Source organism: Nerophis lumbriciformis, linkage group LG01, assembly GCF_033978685.3.
Source record: "Nerophis lumbriciformis linkage group LG01, RoL_Nlum_v2.1, whole genome shotgun sequence".
Classification (NCBI taxonomy): domain Eukaryota; kingdom Metazoa; phylum Chordata; class Actinopteri; order Syngnathiformes; family Syngnathidae; genus Nerophis; species Nerophis lumbriciformis.
Genome location: NC_084548.2, coordinates 13399446 through 13427241, shown reverse-complemented (window position 1 = coordinate 13427241; position 27796 = coordinate 13399446). Strand labels below are relative to the sequence as shown.

Below are 27796 nucleotides of genomic sequence, written 5' to 3'. Positions count from 1 at the left end.
GTTATTACCAAATCTGTGTTATATGTGTTTTATGTTGCACGATTGCACCAAGAAAAATTCCTAATTTGTGAACCCGTTCTCAAACAATGGCAATAAAACTATTCTGATTCTGATTCTGATTCAACATCAAGACCCTTCAAGTAACGTCATCCACACTACCGACCGCTAGATGGCACTATAACACGACTAAAGTCACTCGTTGCACTTTTCAACTTCCGGTTAGCCAGAAGACCGCCGACCATATTCCAGGTTTGTTGTACACATCTTGCTCATTTACAAATGTCACAATTGTTGAGCTCTGCCTTGTTAAATAGATTAATAAAACATTCGTTAACGTGTTTATATGATTGGGCCACCAAAAACCCCCAAAACTATTCGCTAAATTTAAAGTAAGCGTACGGTAGTTTGAGGTAAATGTCGCGTTTTAGCTAGCTAACGTTAGCCATGTGCTAGCCGTAAAGAAGAGTTCAGTGATTTATTGTCTATGCTGGTTTTATATATGCAGTCGTTCGCACTTGCAAGCTTTGTAGAGTTGGTTTAAGTATTTGCGTGCTTACTTGCAGCATGCTAGTTCAAGTACACGGCTGTTGGCGTGCTTCAATAGAAGATATTAACACCAACATTGAGAGTGTAGCACGGTGGAACAGGGGTTAGTGCATGTGCCTCACAATACGAAGGTCCTGAGTAGTCCTGGGTTCGATCCTGCGCTCGGGATCTTTCTGTGTGGAGTTTGCATGTTCTCCCCGTGGCTGCGTGGGTTCCCTCCGGGTACTCCGGCTTCCTCCCACCTCCAAAAACATGCACCTGGGGATAGGTTGATTGGCAACACTAAATTGGCCCTAGTGTGTGAATGTGAGTGTGAATGTTGTCTGTCTGTCTGCCCGAATGCAGCTGAGATAGGCTCCAGCACCCTCCGCGACACCAAAAGGGACAAGCGGTAGAAATGGATGGATGGATTGGGAGTGTGCTGATGATTTCTATTACAATTGAAGTCTGTAACAGAGATGTCCAAAATGTTTCTGCACACTGAAAAATTCAAGCCATTTTGATAGATTTTATTTTCAAAACCAACACCATAGATAGTTTTTTTTGTTTACATTTAGGCCTGGGACCTCGAAGGGTCGTAGTCATAAAAATGTAAACTTTAAGTCAAACAAACACATACAGACATATGTATATATATATACATACAGACAATTTAGTGATGGGTTGATGAGGCGTCATGAAGCGTTTCGACACATTGCAAAACTGTATTGATACTGTGTCACTAAATACTGACATCTGCTGGACATTAAAAATCCCTACAGGCAACCTATGGACTGACTCAACTGACACTGATTTTATGACCTAGTATTTACAATAATATAAACCAAGTCATTGTATTTCATTTAGGATTATTTCAGATCTTCATTTAAATAAAAATATATTTTTATCTTTTTTAGATACAGTCAATAAATAATGTGAACATGTACCGGTATCATAACATGGAAATCTAAGAGAACGTGTTGTGAATGAGGATGCTTGTGGACTGGGAATTTTTATTTATTTATTTTTTACACATTTTTATTAATAAAAAACAGTTTTTCCAACGTATTACATTTTAGACGATTCCTCTTTTTAGTTATTATTTCTCCGGCTGTAGAAAAGACCCGCTTACAGGGCACAGAGGAGGCGTCAGTGTGACACAGTTCGCGTATCGGTCATGTGACCGAAACAGCGCATGATCGGTCACGTGACTTTCTAAAAGCGGTACGCGCACCGACACAGGGTATTGCTCTATGAGCTCGACGCATGCGCCGATGCATCGGTGTTGCCGGACCCGTCACTAACAGACATATATATATATATGTATATATATATATATATATATATATATATATGAATGTGTATGTGTATATACCGTACAGGCCAAACGTTTGGACACACCTTCTCACCATTAATGCGTTTTCTTTATTTTCATGACTATTTAGGATAGGATAGGTCTTTATTGCCATTGCACAAGTACAACGAAACTTTGTTTTCAGCACAAACCCATTCAAATTCAGACAAACAAACAGTGTATAGGGTTACAGAACAGTAACGCTGATGGGTCGCCACAAGGCGCCCCGTAAAAGATGGGAAAAAGGTAAACGCTGGGGTGGGATGAGTAAAAAAAAAAACATACAGTCTAGACTGGGCTCCTAAGGGGGCCCAGTCTGGAGTGGGAAAAAACCTCCATAGCAAAGCACATATACATATTACAACGTACATCTCGAGATATCTAGCAACAGAGGGGAGGCAGTGGGGGGCCGTGGTGGCCAGCCGCAGCTCTCAGGCGCTGCCCATCCTTCCATCACCCCTATGGGATTTGTGTCGGGGCGTTGGATTTGGGGGTGGGGTATGTGTGTGTGGCGTATATTTTTGTGGATGCATGTGTGTGTGTGTAAGCCTGCAGTGTGTCTCTGTTCCGCGGCCTTGATGTCACACAGCCGATAAGTCCAAAGTCAACAACAACAGGTGTGTGTCCATGAGAGGCAAGAAGGGAGTTTGTTGTGTCTTCGCTGCACTGTCCTTCGGGAGAGTCTCGAAGCCAGGGAAACAATCCAAGTTAGAATGTTTTGTACACGTATGAAAATAACATTTGCTTTTCCCTCTAAATTGTCTATGACTGGTCCTCAAAAATCCTGCGGGGCAGACAGTCCGGTTTAATCCAAATCACAAGTGTACACAGTTCTTTCCGCATCCTCCAATCATTTGTGGCAGCTTTGGGGTACTTTGAAGACTGCCAGCAACTTCCAATTTGTCGACAAACTAGAGCAACGCTTACTCCAATCAGCAGATGTCCTGTTGTCATAATTCCGAATAGGTAGATATCTTCACGTCCTGGACTGAAAAGGGTCGCCAGGCATGCGGCACTCCTTCTCCCAAGAGTCCGTCGCGTGTCCAGCAACAACCGCTCAGTCACGACAAGCAGGTTCCCCCAAACCCAAGATCTTGTCAATTTCGTTGAGGCCAGTTAAATAGTTCCAATGTTTAGATTTGGAGAGCAGTGCAAAAAGAGGCAACAAAAAAGTTATGACAAGACAAGACAAAGAAGCAAGCAGGAGAGATAAGGCAGAGGAAAGGGGAGCGTCCACCCTCGATGAGTGCCAGTGAGAAATACATTTACATTGTAGATTGTCACTGAATGCATCAAAACTTTGAATGAACACGTGGAGTTATGTACTGTCCCCGTATTCGTTTAATCTGGAGCCAGAAGATGTTTAAAGAGGACACGATGCATAAACTTAAAATCAGAAGTATGTACCGGTACTCCCTATTTGATACAATTCTTATACAATTTGTGTGAGCGCTATCTTTCCCTAGTATCAACACGGCAGCTTACACAGGGCTGTCCGGATGCGCTCTTACAATATATATATCACAATGTATGAATATGCAATGAGGTGTCTGCTTCCAGGTGTGGAATCTTCCTCTGCCTTCTTCTTCCTGGACTCCGACTTCATATCTGGTGTTGTCTTTCAGACCTCGGCAAAGAAGCCACATCAACAGTGGCAAGAATGATGGCGATAAGAGTGAATGTGCGTAGACATGAACTTGGACCCAGTTTCAACTGAAACTCAGAACATATGATTAGTTCAGTGGTTCTTAACCTTGTTGGAGGTACCGAACCCCACCAGTTTCATATGCGCATTCACCAAACCCTTCTTTAGTGAAAAATAAAATGTTTTTTTTTTTTTTCAAATTCAAGACAAAGTTATATGTTTTTGGTAACACTTTAGTATGGGGAACATATTCTAAGTAACAAAGACTTAATTTAGAGTTTTTTGGACACTAGGGGAACATATTCTAAGTAACCAAGATTTAATTTAGAGTTACAGTATTTGGTTAGGGTTAGAGGGTTAGGGTTATAATAAGGCTATGCCGAATAAGGCATTAATAAGAACTTAATTATGACTAGTTAAGAGCCAATATGTTACTAATTTGCATGTTAATAAGCAACTAATTAATGGTGAATATGTTCCCCATACTAAAGTGTTACCATGTTTTTTACTGGTGCACAAAATGAACCGTGCATGAACATCACCTTGTTCAAACAACAAAACCAACACAGTGCATAAACTCACAACAAATTACACACCTGCAAATCAGTGTGACTTCTGCTGTCGCCGTATCCGTAATACGCCGATAGGGAAAAGTTTTTATTTACACGATGAGTCGGGTGTGTCTTGACCTCTGCCGAACCCCTGAGCCCGACTCACTGAACCCCTAGGGTTCGATCGGACCCAGGTTAAGAACCACTGGATTAGTTGCACGGCCTATTTTAAGCATATCTATACTAAACATTTCTTAATCAATTCATCCTTCATTATCTTAATTATATCCCAACATAATACTGTATATCCCAACAGTACTTAACAAAAAAAAGGTGAAATAACTGAAAACATGTTTTATATTCTAGTTTCTTCAAAATAGCCACCCTTTGCTCTGATTACTGCTTTGCACACTCTTGGCATTCTCTCGATGAGCTTCAAGCACACCTGTCAAGTGACTACCTCTTGAAGCTCACCGAGAGAATGCCAAGAGTGTGCGAAAAAGTAATCAGAGCAAAGGGTGGCTATTTTGAAGAAGCTAGAATATAAAACATGTTTTCAGTTATTTCACCATTTTTTGTTAAGTACATAACTCTACATGTGTTCATTCATAGTTGTGATGCCTTCAGTGACAATTTACAATGTAAATAGTCATGAAAATAAAGGAAACGCATTGAAATTAGAAGGTGTGTCCAAACGTTTGGCCTGTACTGTGTGTGTGTGTGTGTGTGTATATATATATATATATATATATATATATATATATATATATATTTATTATACAACGCTTACATTTCTGGATCAACTTTAGATCTATCTGTCGATATAAAGTAAAAATGTATAGTTTATGCCCTTTTTGTCAAAACCCTGTTTTTAATGGCAAAAACACAAAATGTGCAGTATTTTCCCCCCAAAATTCAAAGTCTATATAATATACATCGCACACAGGTTGGAGCATGATAACATTGATGTGCAGAAAATTATCATCTCCATGATTAAAGCCCCGTATGCACGCAAAATAGGATAGGATAGGATATCTTTATTGTCATTGCACAAGTACAACGAAACTTTGTTTTCAGCACAAACCCGTTCAAGATTAGACAAACAGTGTACGGGCTTACAGAACAGGAAAGCTGATGGGTCGCCACAAGGCGCCCCGTAAAAGATGGGAAAAAGGTAAACGCTGAGGAAGTATGAGTAAGAAAATACAATCTAGACTGAGCTCCTGAGGGGGCCCATTCTGGAGTGGGAAAAAACCTCCTTAGCAAACCACATATACGAGACAAGATAAAGAAGCAAGCGGGAGAGGAAAGGGGAGCGTCCGCCCTCGAAGAGTGCCAGTGAGAAAGGGACCTCAAAATCCTCATTAAAGGCAGTCTGCACTACTTTTCAATTATGTTTATCAATATAGTCAGTATCTAACATTTTTAAGGTGTTTGGACCCTTAAATACGACAATAATAATTTTGATTTTTTTTTTAACTTTCAACACTTAAATCCTTAGATCAACTGTACATCTGTCGATTATACGTTTTTATTTGTTTTTGTTTTATGTTATTTTTGTTAAAGAAAACTTTTTATTTGGCAATCACAAAATATGCAGCATTTTCCCCAAAAAATATTACAAAGCGGAATATTTGATGTGAAGTAATTGAAGCCTTAAATAGGTAAACAATGCATGACATTGAATTTGATTCATGATTATTTTTTGACCAATGACAGCTTTAAAGAAACAAATGTCTGCATGGAAACTTTGTGTGGGTCGACATTGCAGCTTTTTCTCTGTACATTTCACCTGTTTGCTCTTTTATTCCTATTTTTTTATAGTATTTTTGGAATGTGCAGCGGGTCGTAAAAAATAGCTGCACTTTGGACACCACTGGTCTTTAATGTTTCAGACTATGCCACTTACATGACCGGTGTTTGAAATTTGGATGTTTTTGTCTGTGGTGCAGGTGGTGGAGAGTGGATGCTGATGGGGGACGAAAAAGAGACCTGGAAAGTTAAAACGCTTGATGAAATACTTCAGGAGAAAAAGCGCAGAAAAAAATTAGAAGACCGAACAGACGCAAAGTGCCAAAAAAATGTAAAGTATTTTTATTTTGTGCATGCATCTTGACCATTCATCCATTTATTTGCTATACAGCTTGTCTTTTTGGGGTCACGGCCAGTGTTGCCCCTGAGAATTCAGGTGACCACATGTGAGCGACATCAGATGTGCACACTGTGGCCACACCTGTCCCAAATATAACAAGTTAAATGTCTTATAGTTATAATCAAATGACAGCAGTCATTTCCAATAGATTGTTTTCTAATATAGGTCATTTGTTTCACTGAAAATTAAAATCACAAAATAACTCTTAATTTTCATGAGCCATGTAATAGTATTGTATGTCTTAATGTGGGCCCTGCTTTGGAAATAATGTGTACGTCTTTCAGAGATAACCTTTAGTTCTTTTTATGAACTTCACATGTTGCACATAGATACTGTATGTGTGCTGTAGCACAAGCAAGGGATAAAGTGTACATTCCTGTAACTTTCTGTCTTTGAAATTTATTGTTACACTTTTTATTAGCATTTATGTAATCTAGTAACAGCATTTCATGATTAATATCCGTTAATTAACATTCTTAACAAACGACAGTAGAATAAGCACAAATCTGATTGGGGGTGTGGGTGTACACTACTTGTATGTTTCAGATTGATTCATTGATTTACCTCTCTTAACTTAGCAATGAGCTAACGAGCAAAACAGCGACACACACACACATAACACCCTGCTAATGACATTGATTGGCTGCGTGTGAGCTGCATCATAGTCTAACAACCTGACATTTGCAGTTTTATGTGTGTTGTTGGCGTTGTCCGACTTTGTTTACCTGTAAACGCATCAGTTGCTGAGACTAATCTTATGTTATGTTATGTTATTTTCATTTATTATGCGCCCCCCCTCCCCCCAACCAACTGTTACATCAGCCTGGGGCGCAGCCCGAGTGGAGAAACAAAAAAAAACAGAAACAGACTGAGACACACAAAGGAATCTAAACTAAATATTTAAGATTCACAATGAACACATAAATCAAAAGTCATCTGCGGTAAAGAGGTGAGTTTTAAGCTGTGCTCTAAAAGAGTCCAGAGTGGTGGCGGACTTAATATTAAGAGGGAGCTTATTCCATAGCCTAGGTGCCATCACTGAGAAAGCACGGTCTCCCTTTGTCACTAGGTTTGACCGTGGGACCTTCAGGGTCATCTGGTTGTCCGATCTAAGGCAACGACCAAGCCTGGAGCTGGTGGGTTGGTCCAGGAGATCTTTAATGTAAACTGGGGCGAGACCATTAACTAATGAGGGCGTCTGTTGGCGCAAGTGTGAGAGACCTGGTTTGTACGGCAGAAAATTACCAGTTTTGTTAGATAAAAGTTTTTTACTAATGTTTTTGGTGTGGTTAGTAGGAATGGCCGACAAACAGTTTTGCTCAATAAAGTGATAGATGGACCTCCTTGTGCTTCTTAAAACGTCCTGACAGAAGTTACAATAATTTAACAAAGGAACATTGTTTTATCTGTTGTGGCTGCTTTTAGTCACCTGTCACTCACAGACTTGCATTGTAAAATCATACAGAATAAATTGTTTAGTGTTTATTTTGTCTGCCGTTTTGGTTGGATTTTATTTTTTGCACAGCATATATTTGCCGTGCGCAGAGGACGAGTCCGTGGGAAATTGCACACCTTAGAGGTAACATTGGTTGGTTGTTGTTTATTGAGTATGTCATAGTCAGCTCCACATCATACATGTAGTACATAATATACATACTGTACATATCTCCAGTGAACAATCTTGTGCTTAATGACAATATTATTTCACAAAAAAAAATGTTATTAATAAAAAAAGTACATTAAACATACCTCAAAAGGGTAATGGGGAGAAGTATACACTTTTTGAATCCCCCCCCCCTTTTTTACAGTTACTTTAACTACCGTAATATCCAGTTTGCTCTGAACCACATTTTATCACGTTCATCTGGATCCACATAACTTAATTTGCCCAGAACAATGTGCTTACAATTCTCAAAATATCATCATAAGTAAGTCATGCTCACATTCAAAATAAGCCAAGACCTCACTATACCGAACCAAAATATTAGATTTGTACAATTTCTTAAAATGCTCAATGTTTGAACAGTTTTTGAGTTCATCACTCAGGCTGTTCCATATTTTCACCCCACAGACTGAGACACAACTAGGTCACACCTATAGCTGAGCTGGAGCCTATACCAGCTACCTTTAAGAGACGTGGTGCACCCGAGACTGATCACTAGTCAATCACAAGGCACACGTAGACGGTCTCCTGTTTGCATTTTTTAAAATTAGGGCCTTTCATGGCCAACTTTCAAGATTAATTCGATTTCCATTGATATGGTTCTAAATTGATTGATCGCAATTTGATTCGATTTACACTGAGGTATTGAAAATGTCTCAAATTTGTTACAAGATACAAGTGTATTCTTCACCCCGAAAAAACTTTGGACAATTTAAAAAGGTCTCAAAAGTGCAATTTTAAGACAAGAAGAGAATTGCAAGTAAAAGTGTACTTGCATTGTAGACCTGTTTATAATAGTTTTTTCCTCAACAGTTTTCCCAGAACAGTGTACCACAGGCGGATGCTCGGGAAGCCAAGCGAGAGACCCCGGAGGAAGGAGAACTACGGGATCAAAAGATGGAAATAACAATTCGTAATTCCCCATACCCCAGGGAAGACTCAACAGAGGACAGGTCCTTGCCATAAACCTCATTAAACCTCAGTAAACACAACTAAATATATGTTGTATGTAGGAATGTCACGGTATGAACATTTCTTATATATGTTGTATGTAGGAATGTCACGGTATGAACATTTCTTATCTTGTTTACTTTGACCAAAATTATCACGGTTATCATTATCGCTGTATTTTTAAATGTGCTCAAAATGTAATTACACTTATTTTGATCAATATTGAAAGTCCAAGACATCAATCCACTGTGCCTACGGTACATTTAACCAACCCCGGAAGACACTACGCAATTTAAACCAATCAGAAACAACGTAGGGCGGGTCTTGGCGTCTCTCTTTCACATACCTCAGCTGTACATTAATTCTGATTGGTTTAAATTGCTTTGTGTCTCCCGTGGTTGGTTAAATGTAGACACACCTCAGCTAAGCACACGTAGATTGTATTAAACGCACACACTTCTGAATGGGCACACACAAGTTGTATTCCACACTCACAAATCTGGATGCGTTCGCTCAAATCATGCAAAACAGAAGTTTTGCAAAAGTCATGTGTAACAAAAGACAGCCCAAAAAAATAAGATGCCCCGCGACCCCGAAAGGGATAAGCGGTAGAAAATGGATGGATGGAAGATAAATAAATACAAAACATTTTCTTGAATAAAAAAGAAAGTAAAACAATATAAAAACAGTTACAAAGAAACTAGTAATTACGGTAATGAAAATGAGTAAAATTAACTGTTAAAGGTTAGTACTATTAGTGCACCAGCAGCACGCACAATCATGTGTACTTCACGGACTGTATGTATCCCTTGCAGATTGTATTGATATATATTGTAGGAACCAGAATATTAATAACAGAAAGAAACGACCCTTTTGTTGTGAATGAGTGTGACTAAGCGTAGATGGGGGAGGGAGGTTTTTTGGGTTGGTGCACTAATTGTAAGTGTATCTTGTGTTTTTTATGATGATTTAATAAAAAAATAAAAATAAAACAAAAGACAGCCATAAAGGGTTTTTGGTTCTCATAGATCATAGATTAAAAAAAGCATGTGCAGATTGTATTACACGCATGCACTTCTGAATGTGCGCGCACAAGTTGTATTACACACTCACAAATGTGGATCAAATTTTACATGGCAGAAGTTTTACAAAAGTCACATGTAAGTAGACAGCCCATCGAGGGTTCTTTCTGATCAGGGACAGACAGACAACTTAAAACAAACGTACGCGTATCTAACACATACTTACGTGGATCTGAATACTCACACTCAGATAGATATACAGACACACAAATTAGTACACACGCATGCGAATTGGATTACACCGGCACAGATTGAGATAGACGTTTGCAAATAATTTTGCCACTAAAATACTTCCATATGAATGGCGGTAGTGTGCATGCGCTGCTGTACCTTTGTTTCCAGGAAGTGAGCAGTGTTGCCTAAAATGCATTAATAAATAAATAAAATTATGTAATTAAAAATTCAAACGGTATTACTAACTTTTGGAAATTTTACCATGGTTTATCATTATACAGTTTACCATTACATCCCTAGTGGTGTGTGAGAGACATTAACACAAACTTGTTGGCCTGGGTGATATATCAATTGTATTAGATGATTAAACAAATTAAAGGATCACATTTTTTTTCCACTTGATACTAATAGATCAATATCTCACAATATTTTTGTTTTGTTTTTACAGAGGCGAGGAAGATGATTCTCTAGCAATTAAGCCTCCACAGCAAATAGCAAGGAAAGAGAAATCTCACCACAGAAAAGAGGAGAAGAGAAAAGAAAAAAGACGTCGTCGCAGTCACTCTGCTGAAGGAGGTGTGGGACTTTATCAAATAGCACAAAAAAACTGTTTGTATTTGCATCACCTTTTATGGTGTACACTGTACAGTATAAATATATATGTACATATTGTTTAACCCTGTATAGAGGTGGAAGTATTTGGGCACCTTACGATTTGATTATGATTCAGGAGCTACGATTCGATGAAAAATCGATTATTGATGCATTTTTAATTTATGTATATTGATGCAGTTTTACACTTCTTTTCATTTCACTAAATAAGCATTCATCACTTGCAACTTTTAAAAACAGTAAATTAATTGAATTAATTTCCATTACTTAAAATAACATAAAAGTGTGCCAAACTGGAACATGCCCTAAAATAAAGGAGCAAGTCGACTCTCTCAGTGAGATGGCTAGCTGCGGTCAACCAAATTTGAGAACTAACTGCATTACTTTATTAATAATAAAAAAATAATCTACTATTGTTGTTTACTAATTGATTTTGCAGTCGACTATGTCCGAATTGCGGTTCATCTAAATATCGATTATTTATCTTCTACAGCAGGGAAACATGCACGGGTCAAAGATAAAGAGAGTAAAGAGAGGGAGCGTGATCGCCGGAAGCGTCAGTGGGAAGAAGACAAAGCCCGGCAAGACTGGGAACGACAGAAACGAAGGGAGCAAGCCAGAGCTCATTCACGCAGAGAGAGGTGAACACAGTACGGAAAGGCACAATGCTAAAGTTGTTTTTTAATGATCTCCAGAACAAGAAATAATAGCGCCATGAGTCCAATGCAAGATGAATTAAGGCCACTGGAATGATGAAAATATGTGTTGTGTAGTTTTAATGTTTTTATCAGGTTTTATGCACCTCAATCTTTACTACCTTTGTGATGCATGTTTGTTATAGTCGTGACCTATCAAACTAAAAAAGACTGTAATGACAAGATTGGGCTTCTGGTTGTCTGGACAGACCCCGACTGGATTCTCCTGGGTTTTTTTTGGACCACAGGGACCGTCTGGAACAGCAGGAGCGCCAACGCGAGCGTGACCGGAAACTGCGTGAACAGCAGAAAGAGCAACGGGATCTGAAAGATCGAGAGAGGCGGGCCGATGAGCGGCGTAAAGAGCGAGAGGCCCGGCGAGATGGTCTGTAGTCGGCTGCAGGGAGGGTCGGTTTAGCAATCTATATACTATAGAATTAACAATAGTTTATGTGGTCCACAGTGCCGTCACACCAACGGATGTTACCAGACGAGTATGGTGAGAAGTCAAAACAAAATCACCACAGTCGCAGTCCTGTTCGGATTCCCAGGGACAGACCTGAACAGGGTGAATTACGGAAAAGTAGTGAGCGTATGGCACAATTAACGTCTCCTTTTTCTTAGTGTGTTTTTCTAATACACTCTCTTTGACCTGTACAGCATTTCATGTTTTGACTGGATGTTTTGCCCTGCAGCATTAAAGGAGGATAAACCAGAGCTTGACGACTTGCTGGCAGACCTTCAAGACATCAGTGACAGTGAAAGGAAAACCACCTCTGCTGAATCTTCCCCAGGTAAGAAATGATTGAGGCAGGAACACCAAGGCTCATCACTAGGAATAGATATCAATACCGATGCTATTGTCAAAAGAGTACTTTAAGAACAGTGCCGCACTTAAACGGTACCCAAATCGGTACTTTTTTTTTCTTTATAACGTGCACATTTTTGTAAAAAAAACCAACCCCAAAACAAAACCAATGCCTTTTGGAGTTTTGCGACTTTCAAGTTTGATAAACTAGTAATTTATATACTTCAGTTATATACTGTAAAGTAAATGATAACTAAGTAATATACTTTAAAAAAATAAGAAATTAAATCTACCAAAAAAACCTCATTTTTTTCACAGCAATACAGAACATAGAGACTGTGCTAAAATGAACTTACTTTAATTGTAATGTTTGATGCTCAAAATTCCGGGTGTACCTGAATTATGGATGCGCGATATGGGCTAAAATCTAAATCCCAGGATAATAATTGCAGCCTCCTGTGAGAACGGAATGTAGAACAATATGTTATTTGGTATATAAATGATAATAGAAGCATTTGACATAATAGAAGCATTTGACAAAATAGAAGCATTTCACAACGGTTTGCAAAGACTCCTTGTTTAGATGCTGACATATTTCCAGTTGTATTATTTTCTCAAAACTATTGCTGCTGCTATTCTACTTGTTAATTTACTGTTAATAGCCGGTTACTTTTTGTTGCAACATATTTCTAGCTAAACTTCTGTTAAAATGTAGTATGCAGTTATTCTTCTGTTGTTTAGATCAGTGGTCCCCAACCACCGGGCTGCGGCCCAGTACCGGTCCGTGGATCGATTGGTACCAGGCCGTACAAGAAATAAAAAAATATATATATTTATTTTTTATTTTTTATTAAATCAACATAAAAAACACAAGATACACTTACAATTAGTGCACCAACCCAAAAAACCTCCCTCCCCATTTACACTCATTCACACTCATTCGCACAAAAGGGTTGTTTATTTCTGTTATTAATATTTCTGGTTCCTACATTATATATCAATACAGTCTGCAGGGATACAGTCCGTAAGCACGCATGATTGTATTTTTTCATGACATAAAAAATAAAAATACCATACCCGTATGTTAGTATGTCTTCCTACGGTGTGTGTAGCTTAGCATGTTTATTTATTCCTTGTCCTCCTGGGAGGATATTTGTAAAAAAAAAAAAACTTTGTTTATTTGCCGCCATGATGGCAAGGATTACTAAAACTTAGAAGTAGCTTTGCAGTTGCACTGTGGAGGGACATTAGCCGCTGAAGAGGAAGCTACATTGCGCTGAGGACACTTTTGTTTGCTCGTCGCTGTCAAATTTGCAGGACACTGCTACAATGTTTCATTAATATGCATTAACTTGATACGATGATAGTATTGAAAGCGCTATCATCGACCAAATTCATATGATTTATATTGTGTACATCGCGCAACCCTATCCTGAATGCAACCTGGATCACTGTCACTCTCATTGGTGCATAAGGAGAAAGTGCTGTGTTGTTGTGGATACTGGCGAGGCTAGCATTGCGGTCGGTGCCAACGGTAATATGGCGGCTGCTGTTGGCATTTTACTGTCCACAATAAATTTTAGAAAGAGCGTCGGACTCTGTGTGCTTCTGTCGGGAGGCTACATTCCGTACAATTTCACCACCGAGCACTTATTGTGGGTGGATGAGTCTGCGATCACTTGGCACCGGAACAAATTACCAATAGCTTCTCTTTTTGATCCAGTTAAATACTGTGTAAATCAGAATGGCACATGGTTTCATGGCCCGTCGCTACTCATCACTCCTTATTGTGGCTGTACATCTCATCATCTAGCATCAGCATTTGCTTCTGAAGAGGAGGGGGAGGAGTCCAGCAGCCAAAGTGATGAGGGTGAAGAAGGTGAAGAAGAAGGGGAGGAAGGAGAGGAGGACGGCTCTGTCTCGGCGTCTGGTTCAGGGAGATCCGAACAGAGTGCAGGTAAACATTTCCACTTCCCTCTTCTACTGCTGTTACTTTTTGAAGGGTGCCACCAGGTTGTTTAGCTTCAACACCACCTCCTTCTCTCTTGCAGAGGATGTGAGTGAGGAGGATCAGTCCGAAGACGAGTACGAAGAGGAGCCAAATGGAAACCACATACCTGCAGGTAAAGTTTAGTAATACATATGTGGACAACATTAATAGAAGGGATTGTATTCACATTATTTCAGTTTCATTCTTCTGTTCCCTTCATTTTGAATCCTAGCTTTCTATAACTTTTACTAAAGTTGCTGAGTGGCCAGTATGTCAATGACTAGAATTTGGTTAATCTTTTATGCAAATCTACTTAGAATTCACCAACTCCTTGAATTTAAACTGCCTTCCAAGGACTCTTTTGCTGCGGGCACATCTGTCATCCAAATGTAAACCAAATAGCCGACCACTGAAGGTTTTTAAGCATAGCAATAGATGCCTGTAATCAATTTCAGATTTACTCTTTCACCGCAGACACTTTTACTCCCCACAGTTTGGAAAACACTGTCGTGACACTGCATATTATAGTTAGAGCATTCAACGCCCATACCACGTTTTTGAGTTGTTTATGAAATCTTTATACATGGTTACTTAGCGCCATGATTCAGGTCCAGAATATAAACATACCACTGATCCTCAACCTTAATCCAACAGTACCAGAGTCCCGTTTCGACCATGACACAGAGGAAAGTGGTGAGGATATGGAGGATGAGGAAGACGAGGGGGAGGAAGAGGCAGAGGATGGTGACCCTACGCCTTTGTCTAAGACACAGTCGCGTACACCCACCCCTGAGGGGAACTATGTTCCAGACTCCCCTCCGATTTCACCTGTGGAGCTGAAAAAGGAGCTACCCAAATACCTGCCTGCTTTACAGGTGCATGTCAACACATCACAGGCATTTGCCCCAGTAAATCGCCGGATGCATAGATGTGTCGATGACATCTGCAAAACTGAAATTTCAAATTGAGATTATACAAAACGTGCTGCTGTAGAGTAGGGATGCAACAATGAACCTGTTTTACTATTTACCATTATTAAAAATGTCACAGATATTTTCAGCCCTCCTCACTCGCTATAAACAGACATTATGCTGATACGTTGTTTCTGGCAGAACCTGCTTTGCGCACTTTTATACGCACCTAAAGAGAGACAAGCTAGTATGCTACATTATCTTAAAAATGGCAGCAGGATAAAGCGGAGAACCGTTCCCACCCAAAAAAAAAGCTGAGGTCAAGTCAGCAGTGTGGGAACATCTCGGTTGCTTAAAAATTACCAGAGAGTCATTTAAGACGATGGCTCACCCATTTGCAAAACCTGGCAAAAGAAAATGATGGGGGTCTAACATGCCTAATATGGTGCGGAATTTGTGGGATTATTGGCTTTATTTTAACAGAAAATCCTATGAAACATTAAACATATGATTCTTATTGCAATCAAATGAGAATTTTGTCATAAAAAGTGAACATTCTAGACAACTTCTCTTTTAGTAGTAAGTAGGTAAACAAAGGCTCCTAATATGGCTGCTAATGTATTCAGTAACATATTGTCATTTCCCAGTCTATTATTTTGTCAAAATGATGATGTATTATTAATCTACTTGTTCATTTACTGTTAATATCTGCTTACTTTCTGTTGTAACATGTTCTATCTTAGTTTTAGGTGATAATACACATTTTGGTATCAATCCAATACCAAGTAGTTATAAGGTCATACATTGGTCATAATTAAAGTTCAGGGACATATTTCCGGACTTTATAAACAATATAAAAATGACAAAAGATTTTGTGATAGTACAAAAATATTGATTTAATCATTGCAGTATCGACTATATATAGCTCTTGTACTTGGTATCGTTAGAGCTGATATTGGTAGAGATCCATCCATTTGTTTACATTGAGGAGTGCCAGCTTGCAATGTCACAAAGTGACGACGGAGCGCCGTAATGTCCGTAAAAAAATAATAATACCGTTGTTATTTTAGAGGCTGTATAGTACTATTTTTAATTCATTAATACCGTGGTATTTTATTTGTACTGGTATACCGTACAACCCTAGTAGGGAGATAGAAACTTGTCACTAACAATCAGCAGCTTAGCGTTGTCAGTTCAGTGTAAACAAACAGCCACAGGTACTGCTGTCAAGGCTTCATTCAGTGACCATGTAATGTTACAGATTGCTTCTTCCTGTATTGTGTTGAATAAACTGTATGCATTGTAAGTTAATATAGCAAGTATAAAACGCTAACAACAAAAGGATGTTTACAGAGAAGAGGCTATTTTTATTTAATTGCAAGAGAGAAATATTTTTTGTTTTATAGTTATTAATTTGTATCATATTTATGTTATTTGGGCAACACGGTGTTACAAGGGTTAGTGCATGTGGCTCACAATACGAAGGTCCTGGGTTCGATCCCCTGGCTTGGGGTCTTTCTGTGTGGAGTTTCCATGTTCTCCCGTGACTGCGTGGGTACTCCGGCTTCCTCCCACCTCCAAAGACATGCACCTGGGGATAGGTTGATTGGCAACACTTAAATTAGCCCTTGTGTGTGAATGTGAGTGTGAATGTTGTCTATCTGTGTTGGCCCTGCGATGAGGTGGCGACTTGTCCAGGGTGTACCCCGCCTACCTCTCTAAATGCGGCTGAGATAGGCTCCAGCACCCCCCGCGACCCCAAAAGGGACAAGCGGTAGATTATGTTATTTGATTACTGTTACTTCTGACAGTAATTAACAACAATGTCTCTGATGTCTCTTAAAATGTCTCTGATTGGTTTAAACCTTTTTGTTGTGGAATTAATCAATGCATGATGGTGATAAACGGTGGTTAACACGAAGACTATAATCGCACAGTCAAAATCTATAATGGTTGCATCCTGCCTAGAGAAGTGAGTAAGAAAATTAGCAAGAAGGAATGGAGATCTATCCTCCAAACAACTGTCTTACGTTTGAGTAAATGGCCACATCTTGAGACGATATGGTGCTGGTGTATTCTATGATAAATGTACAGCAATAGAAAGAGTTATACTGCTGTTTAAATCCTCCTTGAGGTTGTAAGTTGTGGTGTTGTCATTAAATTTGTACCAAGATGCATCGTGATGTTGTAATGTTGTGGTGTAATTCAATTGAAAAAGTGTGTAATAATCATCCAATGCAAGTCAGCAACAAATGAATGTGAATATTTATGTGTTGTCGTTTCCAAGGGTTGTCGCAGTGTGGAAGAATTCCAGTGTCTGAACCGAATAGAGGAAGGAACGTATGGTGTGGTGTATAGAGCCAAGGACAAAAAGACTGGTAGGAGACTAAACGTGATGTGGGCCATAATGTGTCTCTGATGCACAGACTGGCAAAACAAAACATTTGCCAACATGTTTGCAGATGAAATTGTGGCCTTGAAAAGGCTAAAGATGGAGAAGGAGAAGGAGGGCTTTCCTATCACGTCTTTAAGAGAAATCAATACTATATTGAAAGCTCAGCACCCCAACATCGTCACAGTGAGGGTAAGAATACTTTGCATTATTTTATATTTGTTTATGCACTATCATTTGTTTAAGTGCTTAAAATGTCCATTCTACTGTAGGAAATAGTTGTTGGAAGCAACATGGACAAGATCTACATTGTCATGAACTATGTTGAGCATGACCTCAAGAGTTTGATGGAAACCATGAAGCAGCCTTTCCTGCCAGGTACTCTAGCATATTGACTGTAAATAACGCAGATATATGTTATTATTCTGTTAAATTGGCTTTTACTCAACCCCGATCACCAGGGGAAGTCAAGACGCTGATGATTCAGCTGCTGCGAGGAGTGCGCCATCTCCATGATAACTGGATTCTCCACCGTGATCTGAAGACGTCCAACCTGCTGCTTAGCCACAAGGGCATCCTGAAGGTGGGTTAGCACTTAGCAGTGAGGAACTATTAGGGACACTGTTAGATTGCACGTTTCTATACAATTGAATATGTATTTGTGTTTCTAGATTGGTGACTTTGGTCTAGCCCGTGAGTATGGGTCCCCCCTGAAGCACTACACTCCTGTGGTGGTGACCTTGTGGTACAGATCCCCAGAGTTGCTGCTGGGAGCCAAGGTAAAACCACATCTCCACGAGCCAGATGCACTGCAATAGCTCAAACTACAAATATTAACATAGAAGGGTTATGTCATTGTCGCTGATTGTTTTACCCCCAAAATATATTTCCAAATATAAGCCAACAGCTGCAAATCACTCAGCGTTTGAAAGCCTAATTTTGACTTTTACGCAAGATGATTTACATGTGGAAAATGTCCAAAGGCCGTCACAGCACATCCACTTTCACAGGCGAGACAGACCAAAGCAGAAACGTGCCAGGCAGACTGTCTGCGTTATGTTTTTATGGACTGCCACTGTGTTTTTTCTCCTTCCTGCAGGAGTACTCCACAGCTGTCGACATGTGGTCTGTGGGCTGCATATTTGGCGAGCTCCTCACCCAGAAACCTCTCTTCCCTGGAAAATCAGAAATTGACCAAATTAATAAAGTATTCAAGGTAAATGTTCTGATTTATCACCACCGCTAAGGTGTTTAGAGGCAGTAAATTTTGCAGATATATGTCTAGAGTAGGTCATCTCACAGTGCAGCTCCATAGCGCACCACAGGGTGGAGCTGCTGGATTTAAGCGACCTAGGGGATGAAACCAAGAAGCCCACCCTAGTAGTCCGAATGGGTTTGGACTCATTTAAGCCTCTCGAGTTACCCAACAGCCGTTACCTGTGATGAATTAAGCTTTTGTACGTGTCTGTATGATGGATACTTGAGGCAAAGTGGAATTATATTGTATCCGTCTGTCCTGCGTGTGCTCTAAGAGGGTCCTATGTTTTTTGTGCGGTCTTTAGGATCTGGGGTCACCCAGTGAGAAAATTTGGCCGGGCTACAATGAGCTTCCTGCTGTGAAGAAGATGTCTTTCACAGAGTATCCCTACAATAACCTGCGAAAGCGCTTTGGTGCGCTGCTCTCGGACCAGGGCTTCGACTTAATGAACAAGTGAGTTCGTTTAAAGCTACTTTTTTTCTTTATATTCAAGGTAACAGTGTGCCCCAAACTTGCACTCGGCTGCCGCCTGTCTGACTGCAAATTGTGGTCAAAGCGCCATCCCAATAAAGCTGTGATGAGTACATCATATGGACAATGCGCCAGTTGCATAGTAAGACAAATATCAAGGGCACAGGCAATTCTTCGTGTGGTAGTTTAACATAATGACGTAGAGTAAAACCTTGAGTGGCAGTGTTTTAGTCATTACTAGTGGAATACTCAAATCAGATGTGAGCGAAAGGCAAATATCAAACAGATACGTCAGTTACAATCAGCAGGATTTGACAGTGGAAAGACATTCACTCACATCAATGCGTTCTTGCTCCGCTCTTTCCTTTCGTTGCTCCAGAGCTTTTTATTCACTCTGTGCTTTTCTGGCCAGCTCGCTAAAACATGACAACAGGAGCGCAATGGTGATTCATCAACATACCTCAGTTCCGTCCTCATGTTCTGTTCCACGAGATACTCACCATGGTGATGACCCATACCGCCAAACATACATTTGATTAGGACGCAAGTGATACGTGTTTATTTCTATATATTGTTCCATCAGTATTGTTGAGGAGCTGTAAAGATGATCCCTAGATATTTACGCCCTTCCGCAAAGTTTTTGCATGTCTCTGTAAAAGACCACCATAAAAGATTTGTAACAGCATGTCCACTGTGCTGTCTGAGGGATCATAGTTGACTGAGAGTTTTGGCACCCTTTCAGTCACACTTAAACAGCCAGGAGGGAATCAAAACATGTGAAGTGGAAACATGAAAGAACCGCTAAATAAACAGAGATGTATTTTTTTTGGCAGGTTGATCTGTAGTATCTCACACTGGTGCCTAAAAATCTTTCATATCCATCTTTGACATACAGCTAAGTTCAATCACAAGCTAGCGCTCAATCGTTAAACTGAAATATTACCACCTTGATTTAAAGAAGTCTTGGAGTATTTACATCAATATTTACAGTATTTTGTGTACATGTCTCTTTAGAAAGTAGGGCATACACTTTGAATCACTTCTCTTTATTTATGTAATACTTGCTAAGGTGTTATCCCCCTTCTTATGTGCTCCAACTCACATGTTGATAGTTCCCGTCAAGTGAAGTTTTGATTTCCACAATTAATTAATTTCCCCAATTGTTTAATGTTACAGTACTTTTTGTACAATTAGATAATAGGGAATAGCATATTTTTTTAAGCAAAAAAAAAACCTGTTGTGAATACCGTTGTGCATCCTTGTTAGCAAAAAGTACTGAAACATTAATCAGTTGGGACATATGTATTCAAAAGTTTAGAAAAGGTCAAATTAAGTTAATCTGTAAAAGGTTATTTAGTTCATTGTATCTACATCTTGTAATTTCACCTGTATGCCTATTAGCCTTTACTTTTTGTGAATAGTGTATTTTACATCATGGCACGTTACTAAACAAAAATGTGTGATTGGCAACGGGTGGATACACATGCTAATTATTGTTTATTTATTATTATTCTAACCCTAACCCTAAAAAAATTGTTTTTACATTTAACAAGAGAGCAAAGCCTACCAAGTCCAATTCCTTGAGTGTGAAACCATACTTGCCAACCCTCCCAGATTTTTCGGGAGACTCCCGAAATTCAGCGCCTCTCCCAAAAACCTCCCGGGACAAATTTTCTTCCGAAATTCAGGCCGAGCTCCATGCGGACCTGACCTGTTTTCACGTCCGCTTTCCCACAATATAAACAGCGTGCCTGCCCAATCACGTTATAACTGTAGAATGATCGAGGGCGAGTTCTTGGTTTCTTATGTGGGTTTATTGTTAGGCAGTTTCATTAACGTCCTCCCAGCACGGCAACAACACACAACAACAGCAGGCACCTTTTTGTCTACCGTAAAGCAGTTCGTCTGCCGTAAACAGCAATGTTGTGACACTCTTAAACAGGACAATACTGCCATCTACTGTACATGCCTATGTGACAATAACATTCAAGGAGATGAAGCAGAATGCATCATCAGAGAGGGTGTTCAGCATGGTTAGAAAAATAGTGACAGAGAATAGAACAAGGATGGACAATTCAACCCTTAACTTAACAATGAGTAGATGTGTGTGTATGTGTAAATAAATGAACACTGAAATTCAAGTATTTCTCTTATTTATATATATATATATATATATATATATATATATATAATAGAGTAAATATATATATATATATATACAGGTAAAAGCCAGTAAATTAGAATATTTTGAAAAACTGGATTTATTTCAGTAATTCCATTCAAAAGGTGTAACTTGTACATTATATTTATTCATTGCACACAGACTGATGCATTCAAATGTTTATTTCATTTAATTTTGATGATTTGAAGTGGCAACAAATGAAAATCCAAAATTCCGTGTGTCACAAAATTAGAATATTACTTAAGGCTAATACAAAAAAGGGATTTTTAGAAATGTTGGCCAACTGAAAAGTATGAAAATGAAAAATATGAGCATGTACAATACTCAATACTTGGTTGGAGCTCCTTTTGCCTCAATTACTGCGTTAATGCGGCGTGGCATGGAGTCGATGAGTTTCTGGCACTGCTCAGGTGTTATGAGAGCCCAGGTTGCTCTGATAGTGGCCTTCAACTCTTCTGCGTTTCTGGGTCTGGCATTCTGCATCTTCCTTTTCACAATACCCCACAGATTTTCTATGGGGCTAAGGTCAGGGGAGTTGGCGGGCCAATTTAGAACAGAAATACCATGGTCCGTAAACCAGGCACGGGTAGATTTTGCGCTGTGTGCAGGCGCCAAGTCCTGTTGGAACTTGAAATCTCCATCTCCATAGAGCAGGTCAGCAGCAGGAAGCATGAAGTGCTCTAAAACTTGCTGGTAGACGGCTGCGTTGACCCTGGATCTCAGGAAACAGAGTGGACCGACACCAGCAGATGACATGGCACCCCAAACCATCACTGATGGTGGAAACTTTACACTAGACTTCAGGCAACGTGGATCCTGTGCCTCTCCTGTCTTCCTCCAGACTCTGGGACCTCGATTTCCAAAGGAAATGCAAAATTTGCATGGTTGGGTGATGGTTTGGGGTGCCATGTCATCTGCTGGTGTCGGTCCACTCTGTTTCCTGAGATCCAGGGTCAACGCAGCCGTCTACCAGCAAGTTTTAGAGCACTTCATGCTTCCTGCTGCTGACCTGCTCTATGGAGATGGAGATTTCAAGTTCCAACAGGACTTGGCGCCTGCACACAGCGCAAAATCTACCCGTGCCTGGTTTACGGACCATGGTATTTCTGTTCTAAATTGGCCCGCCAACTCCCCTGACCTTAGCCCCATAGAAAATCTGTGGGGTATTGTGAAAATGAAGATGCAGAATGCCAGACCCAAAAACGCAGAAGAGTTGAAGGCCACTATCAGAGCAACCTGGGCTCTCATAACACCTGAGCAGTGCCAGAAACTCATCGACTCCATGCCACGCCGCATTAACGCAGTAATTGAGGCAAAAGGAGCTCCAACCAAGTATTGAGTATTGTACATGCTCATATTTTTCATTTTCATACTTTTCAGTTGGCCAACATTTCTAAAAATCCCTTTTTTGTATTAGCCTTAAGTAATATTCTAATTTTGTGACACACGGAATTTTGGATTTTCATTTGTTGCCACTTCAAATCATCAAAATTAAATGAAATAAACATTTGAATGCATCAGTCTGTGTGCAATGAATAAATATAATGTACAAGTTACACCTTTTGAATGCAATTACTGAAATAAATCAAGTTTTTCAAAATATTCTAATTTACTGGCTTTTACCTGTATATAGCTAGAATTCACTGAAAGTCAAGTATTTATTATACATATATATAAATGAAATACTTGACTTGGTGAATTCTAGCTGTAAATATACTCCTCCCCTCTTAACCACGCCCCCGCCCCACCCCCAACCCCACCCCACACCTCCCGAAATCGGAGGTCTCAAGGTTGGCAAGTATGTGTGAAACACACTTGGCCAATAAAGCGGATTTTGATTATGTAGGACTCAAATAATTGTTCTGCCTGTCACTATATGTTACTGGCATACATGAAAAAAAATTGTAGTAAATTAGGAGTTTTCGAACCAATTAAGGAAATTAGAAAATTTTCTGCTGCACACCCGATGAACCGGTTGGCATTCACTGATGTAGTCATCTGTCAGTGGGGACACACAGGTTTAGTTGTGTTGTTTAATCAACAACGGATTCTGCACAATACAAATCTTTATCAACAATGCGGTGATGCTGCCTGTACTATTTCTGACAGCATCCTCACGTGAACTGTGCCGTTTTCCTTTTCCAGATTCCTCACCTTCTGCCCCGCTAAGAGGATCTTGTCTGACGAGGGGCTTAAGCACGAGTACTTCCGCGAGACGCCGCTGCCCATCGACCCATCTATGTTCCCCACCTGGCCGGCTAAAAGTGAGCAACAGAGGGTAAAGAGAGGCACCAGCCCTCGTCCGCCCGAGGGAGGCTTGGGCTACAGTCAACTGGTAAGGACATTAAGCCTTCCACTTTCTCCATGACATAAAGCCAGTAGGCTTTCCGAAGGCTGCCTGTGTTAAATAGATTAGAGGCCGAGAAGCCTCTGCTTTGTGTCTGCCTAGTTGCTTCTCGTGTTTTCCATGATGCGCACAGTGACGTTCCTAATGTTTTCAGCAGTGGTACGACCCACAAGGAAGTTCAATTCTAAAGCAGCAGTGTATCGTAATTGCACAGCGTCATAACAATCTTGATGGTTCACTGTTAATAATAGGATTGGAGTGTCCATTATTGGGCCAAGACTTACTGGCTTCAGTCTAAGTACTTAGTTTCTTTTTTTATACCCACATCTGTGTGGGATATTTGCGTCAACAGTTTTGACTATTTGTGCCAAATTTCACAACAGAGTGTAAAAAGCAAAAATAAAACACAATGATGAAGGCACATTAAAAAGATGAACCTCAAGCATATAATTTTTTAAGATTACTTTTCATACAAGTGTAAAAAGGGGACCTATGATGATTTTAATCTAGATTGAAAACACTACCTTGTGGTCTAGATATTGCTTTGGTGTAATTTTTGCATATATTTTTCTCGACAGTAACTTTAATAACCCGTTTTTTGAGTTTGAAAGATGTTTGTTTGTGGAGGCGTTACCTTTAGTTTGCGACTGAAACCGTCCACGTCCCACCTTTCCCTAAAGTATCATGATTTATCTTTTTAAAATGTACACTGTTAAATATACCGTATTTTCCGGACTATAGAGCGCACCGGTTTATAAGCCGCACCAACTAAATATTCGAAGAAAAATATTTTTCCATATATTAGCTGCACCGGACTGTAAGCCGCAGATATATACGTTGTGAAATGAGTTATTTACACTTAAAATATTTTTTAAATGTTTATTTACATACCTTAATTGTTTTCGAACGGTGCCTGTAACATGGCAGTAAAAAAGCTGATTAAACAAAACGGAAGTCATCGTCATGGACCCAGGAGCTGCGGAAGCAAGCTTTCCAATCAGCTAAACAGACTTAACTCCACTGTGATGTTTTGGTCAATTTACTGTGTAATTTGTGAAACTGAAACAATTGTAAGTTAATAATACTAACACAGACACTCTTAAACGTGTTAGCATATTAGCTAATGCTAACAACGCTTGATTGATTACATTACGATAACACGTACAATAATGCATGAAAGCACTACTACCGACACCACATATGGGACGGTTTAGTAAATATAAATTGTTTGTTATATTGTAAAACTTACAAACGTTGCTTGAATCCATGTGAGTAGAAACGCTATGGGCCGCCAGAATACGGAACGGCAGTTGTACTTCTGGTTAAAAGCTCGAAACGGTAGAGCACTGAAGCACCTTCAGTGAGCGAACTCGCCCAAAGATGATGCCTTAGCACAGACAATAATTCACCATTTCAGTGTCTTTGCTTGCTTCTTTTGAAAACTATTTGCATTATGGCCATAGGAAAAGAAAATCCATGAATTAGCCGCTCCGTTTTATAAGCCGAAGGGTTTAAAGTGTAGGAAAAAGTAACGTCTTATAATCTGGAATTTACGGTATATCGTAAAGATGAACGTCTACGTTTTGTTTTTTTCAGTCACCGTCGAAAAATATTCTTCATGAACAGTAAATAGATTTGACGGTCACAACATTAGGTAATCCTGACCACTCTTTAATCAACACAGCGAAAAATAGCTGATTTTAGCAGCATTTATTATGTGCCTGCCTGTCGCGCGACTGTGTTATGCGCATGTCAGGATTAGTTGAAAATACTTTATTTTACCTTCTCTTGGGTTCCGACAAACCATGTCATAATGTTGCAATTTTGTTGTCCTTTTCCGTCGGCGAATCCAATTTCGTAGTGGCCCAAATGGTGTGTACAAATAAACACCAAAGTATATATTTTCTAGTATTTATTTTATAGACCTAGAGCAAGCGGGAAGGCATGTAACGAGAAGGAATATAAGAATGCTCCAGTGGCAGCAGTCTCGCTCAGCAAAGGGGGAGGAGGCTTGCCAACACAGCATGTCCAAGAATGACCACATATGTACATCCGTCAATTTTTAAGGTCACAAATGGCCCATGTTTAATAAAACAACTCTGAAATCCATCGGTCAGAGGCATCCAAGACTGCATGCGAGCTCACACCCAAATGCATGAACTTGATGATTTGACACTTTGACATTGTTTAACATCTAACATTGTAACATTTATAGGACAAAAAAGACAAAACTCATCATAGGTCCTCTTTAACCACTGTGTAATGTAAATACAACATCAAACATGACTGGTCAATTTTGGTACTACACGTCACAAAACAAATATCGAGTAAAGCAAAATGCACGTAAAGTAGTTTGATGCTCACTGAAATGAGGTCTCATGAGGACTTTAGTTTACACAGTAATTTTCTCTTGAGTTATATTATACCAAAATTAAATACATATAAAGCAATTTAAATAGATAACTTGAATTCATTTTTAAATTATATATTACATACATTTAAACATAATGTAACTGTATTTATTCCTTTTTTTCTATTTATCAACTGTTTCCTGACCAACGTATCTATTTAATTACCTTTTTATGTTATGAATTGGCCATGAAATAAATAAATAGGTTCAGTACAATTATTACAAATTATAATTCACAATGTATTCAATGAATAGACAATTCGACTACTTAACTACTTTGGGTATTTCAATAATATTTAAATGAAATATTAATTGGTGTTATTTTTATTTAATTTTGGCACAATAAATTCTCCACTGATTTTGCTGTTTTATCATTTTAATCCTTGTTTAGAGTTCAAAATAATACCCATATTTGATTATCCATAATCTTTCTTTTTTTATATAATAAAAAGGGTCATGCTGAAACCGCTGTTTTTTTTCCTTAGGGTGATGACGACTTAAAGGACACAGGCTTTCACCTGACTACCAGCAATCAAGGAGCGTCTGCTGTGGGACCAGGATTCAGCCTCAAATTTTGAGGCTGAGTCCACATGGAAAGAGCACGGAATGCCTGCCTGTGGACTGAACTGTAAACAAGATCAATCTGTGATCAATTATGACTATTAACGAGGACTGTCTCACAGCAAGACTGGTGGCGCAGATGTGTTCCACTTCCAACACTTACTACTGCCCATGTTACCATCTCCAATGTGGCAATTTTAGGACTTAACTTAGTGCTTCTGTTTTGTCTTTTATTCCACTTAGTTCACTTCATGAGAGAGGCTCCAGTTGTATAAATGGTCATTGCAGATGGCAGCCTGAGCTACTGTACCATTGTACAACATTAGCTTTTCCATCGAGCACTATTACGACTGTTCACTGAAAGATAAGGGCATATTTTTTTGTCTGGAAATAAAGTTTGAAACTGTCTGTTTTGTAATTCTGCACGTTGCCAGAGTGGAAAGTAAAAGAAGTCAGCCCCTTCTTTTGTAGCTGTCCAAAGTTGATGTCACTCTGCATGTTGCCATGCAGCTTTTGCTCCTCAATTGTGGAATTTATTTGAATTAATCAACTCTTTGATTTCAGCCCATGAAAAACAAAGTGCTACATTTACAGGCTCAGTCCAAGATGGTATGAAGCTTGAACAAAACAGACAGTTATTGAGTTTGATTTGTCTCTCTTAGCCTTCCACTGCAGCTCCCTCCTTCAGAATGTTACACCTGATGTGTTGAAGAAGAGCAGCTGGTGGAAGTGACTGATGGCCTTTGGCAATGCTCAGCCTTGTAAAGCAAGTGAAGCATTTGAGGTCTTCCACATGTGCGTACAGCTCCAAATACATCCAAAGGTCAGAGACGACACTGCTTGTTCATACTAATGTGCTTAATGTTGTTGGAAGCGATGACCTAGTGTTTTATATTGACTGTTACGTTTGCTTACGAGTTGTTACTGTGCGTCAGAGATATTTAACAACATTTTTGGGGGGGGCCACAATACTAGATAGTTATGGACCGACTATTGCTTTGATTTTGTGTATTCCGAAAAACCAGCGTCCTCTACAGTAGACATTTGATTTTGGGCTTTCTA

At 39.4% G+C, this 27796-nt stretch overlaps 1 protein-coding gene across 6 annotated transcripts; it reads left to right on the top strand.

Annotated features, from left to right (window-relative positions):
- The first annotated feature begins 156 nt into the window (after window positions 1-156).
- Window positions 157-27196, top strand: cdk11b (cyclin dependent kinase 11B). Of its 6 annotated transcripts, none has more exons than XM_061975294.1 (21): window positions 180-249; window positions 3505-3560; window positions 6028-6158; window positions 8704-8843; window positions 10546-10673; window positions 11203-11350; window positions 11614-11789; window positions 11868-11996; window positions 12100-12198; window positions 14026-14169; window positions 14264-14335; window positions 14857-15077; window positions 17401-17491; window positions 17576-17697; window positions 17778-17883; window positions 17967-18088; window positions 18177-18284; window positions 18605-18721; window positions 19068-19216; window positions 23562-23751; window positions 26659-27196. In XM_061975294.1, the coding sequence occupies exons 3-21, from the start codon at window positions 6042-6044 to the stop codon at window positions 26749-26751; spliced, it is 2472 nt and encodes an 823-aa protein (XP_061831278.1). In that variant the 5' UTR covers window positions 180-249; window positions 3505-3560; window positions 6028-6041; the 3' UTR covers window positions 26752-27196. The 6 variants fall into 6 exon arrangements, with proteins under 6 accessions (XP_061831284.1, XP_061831278.1, XP_061831297.1 ...); XM_061975313.1 differs by having other exon boundaries at window positions 231-249; window positions 3440-3560; window positions 11653-11789; XM_061975308.1 differs by having other exon boundaries at window positions 231-249; window positions 3440-3560; window positions 11868-11972.
- Window positions 27197-27796: the final 600 nt, after the last annotated feature.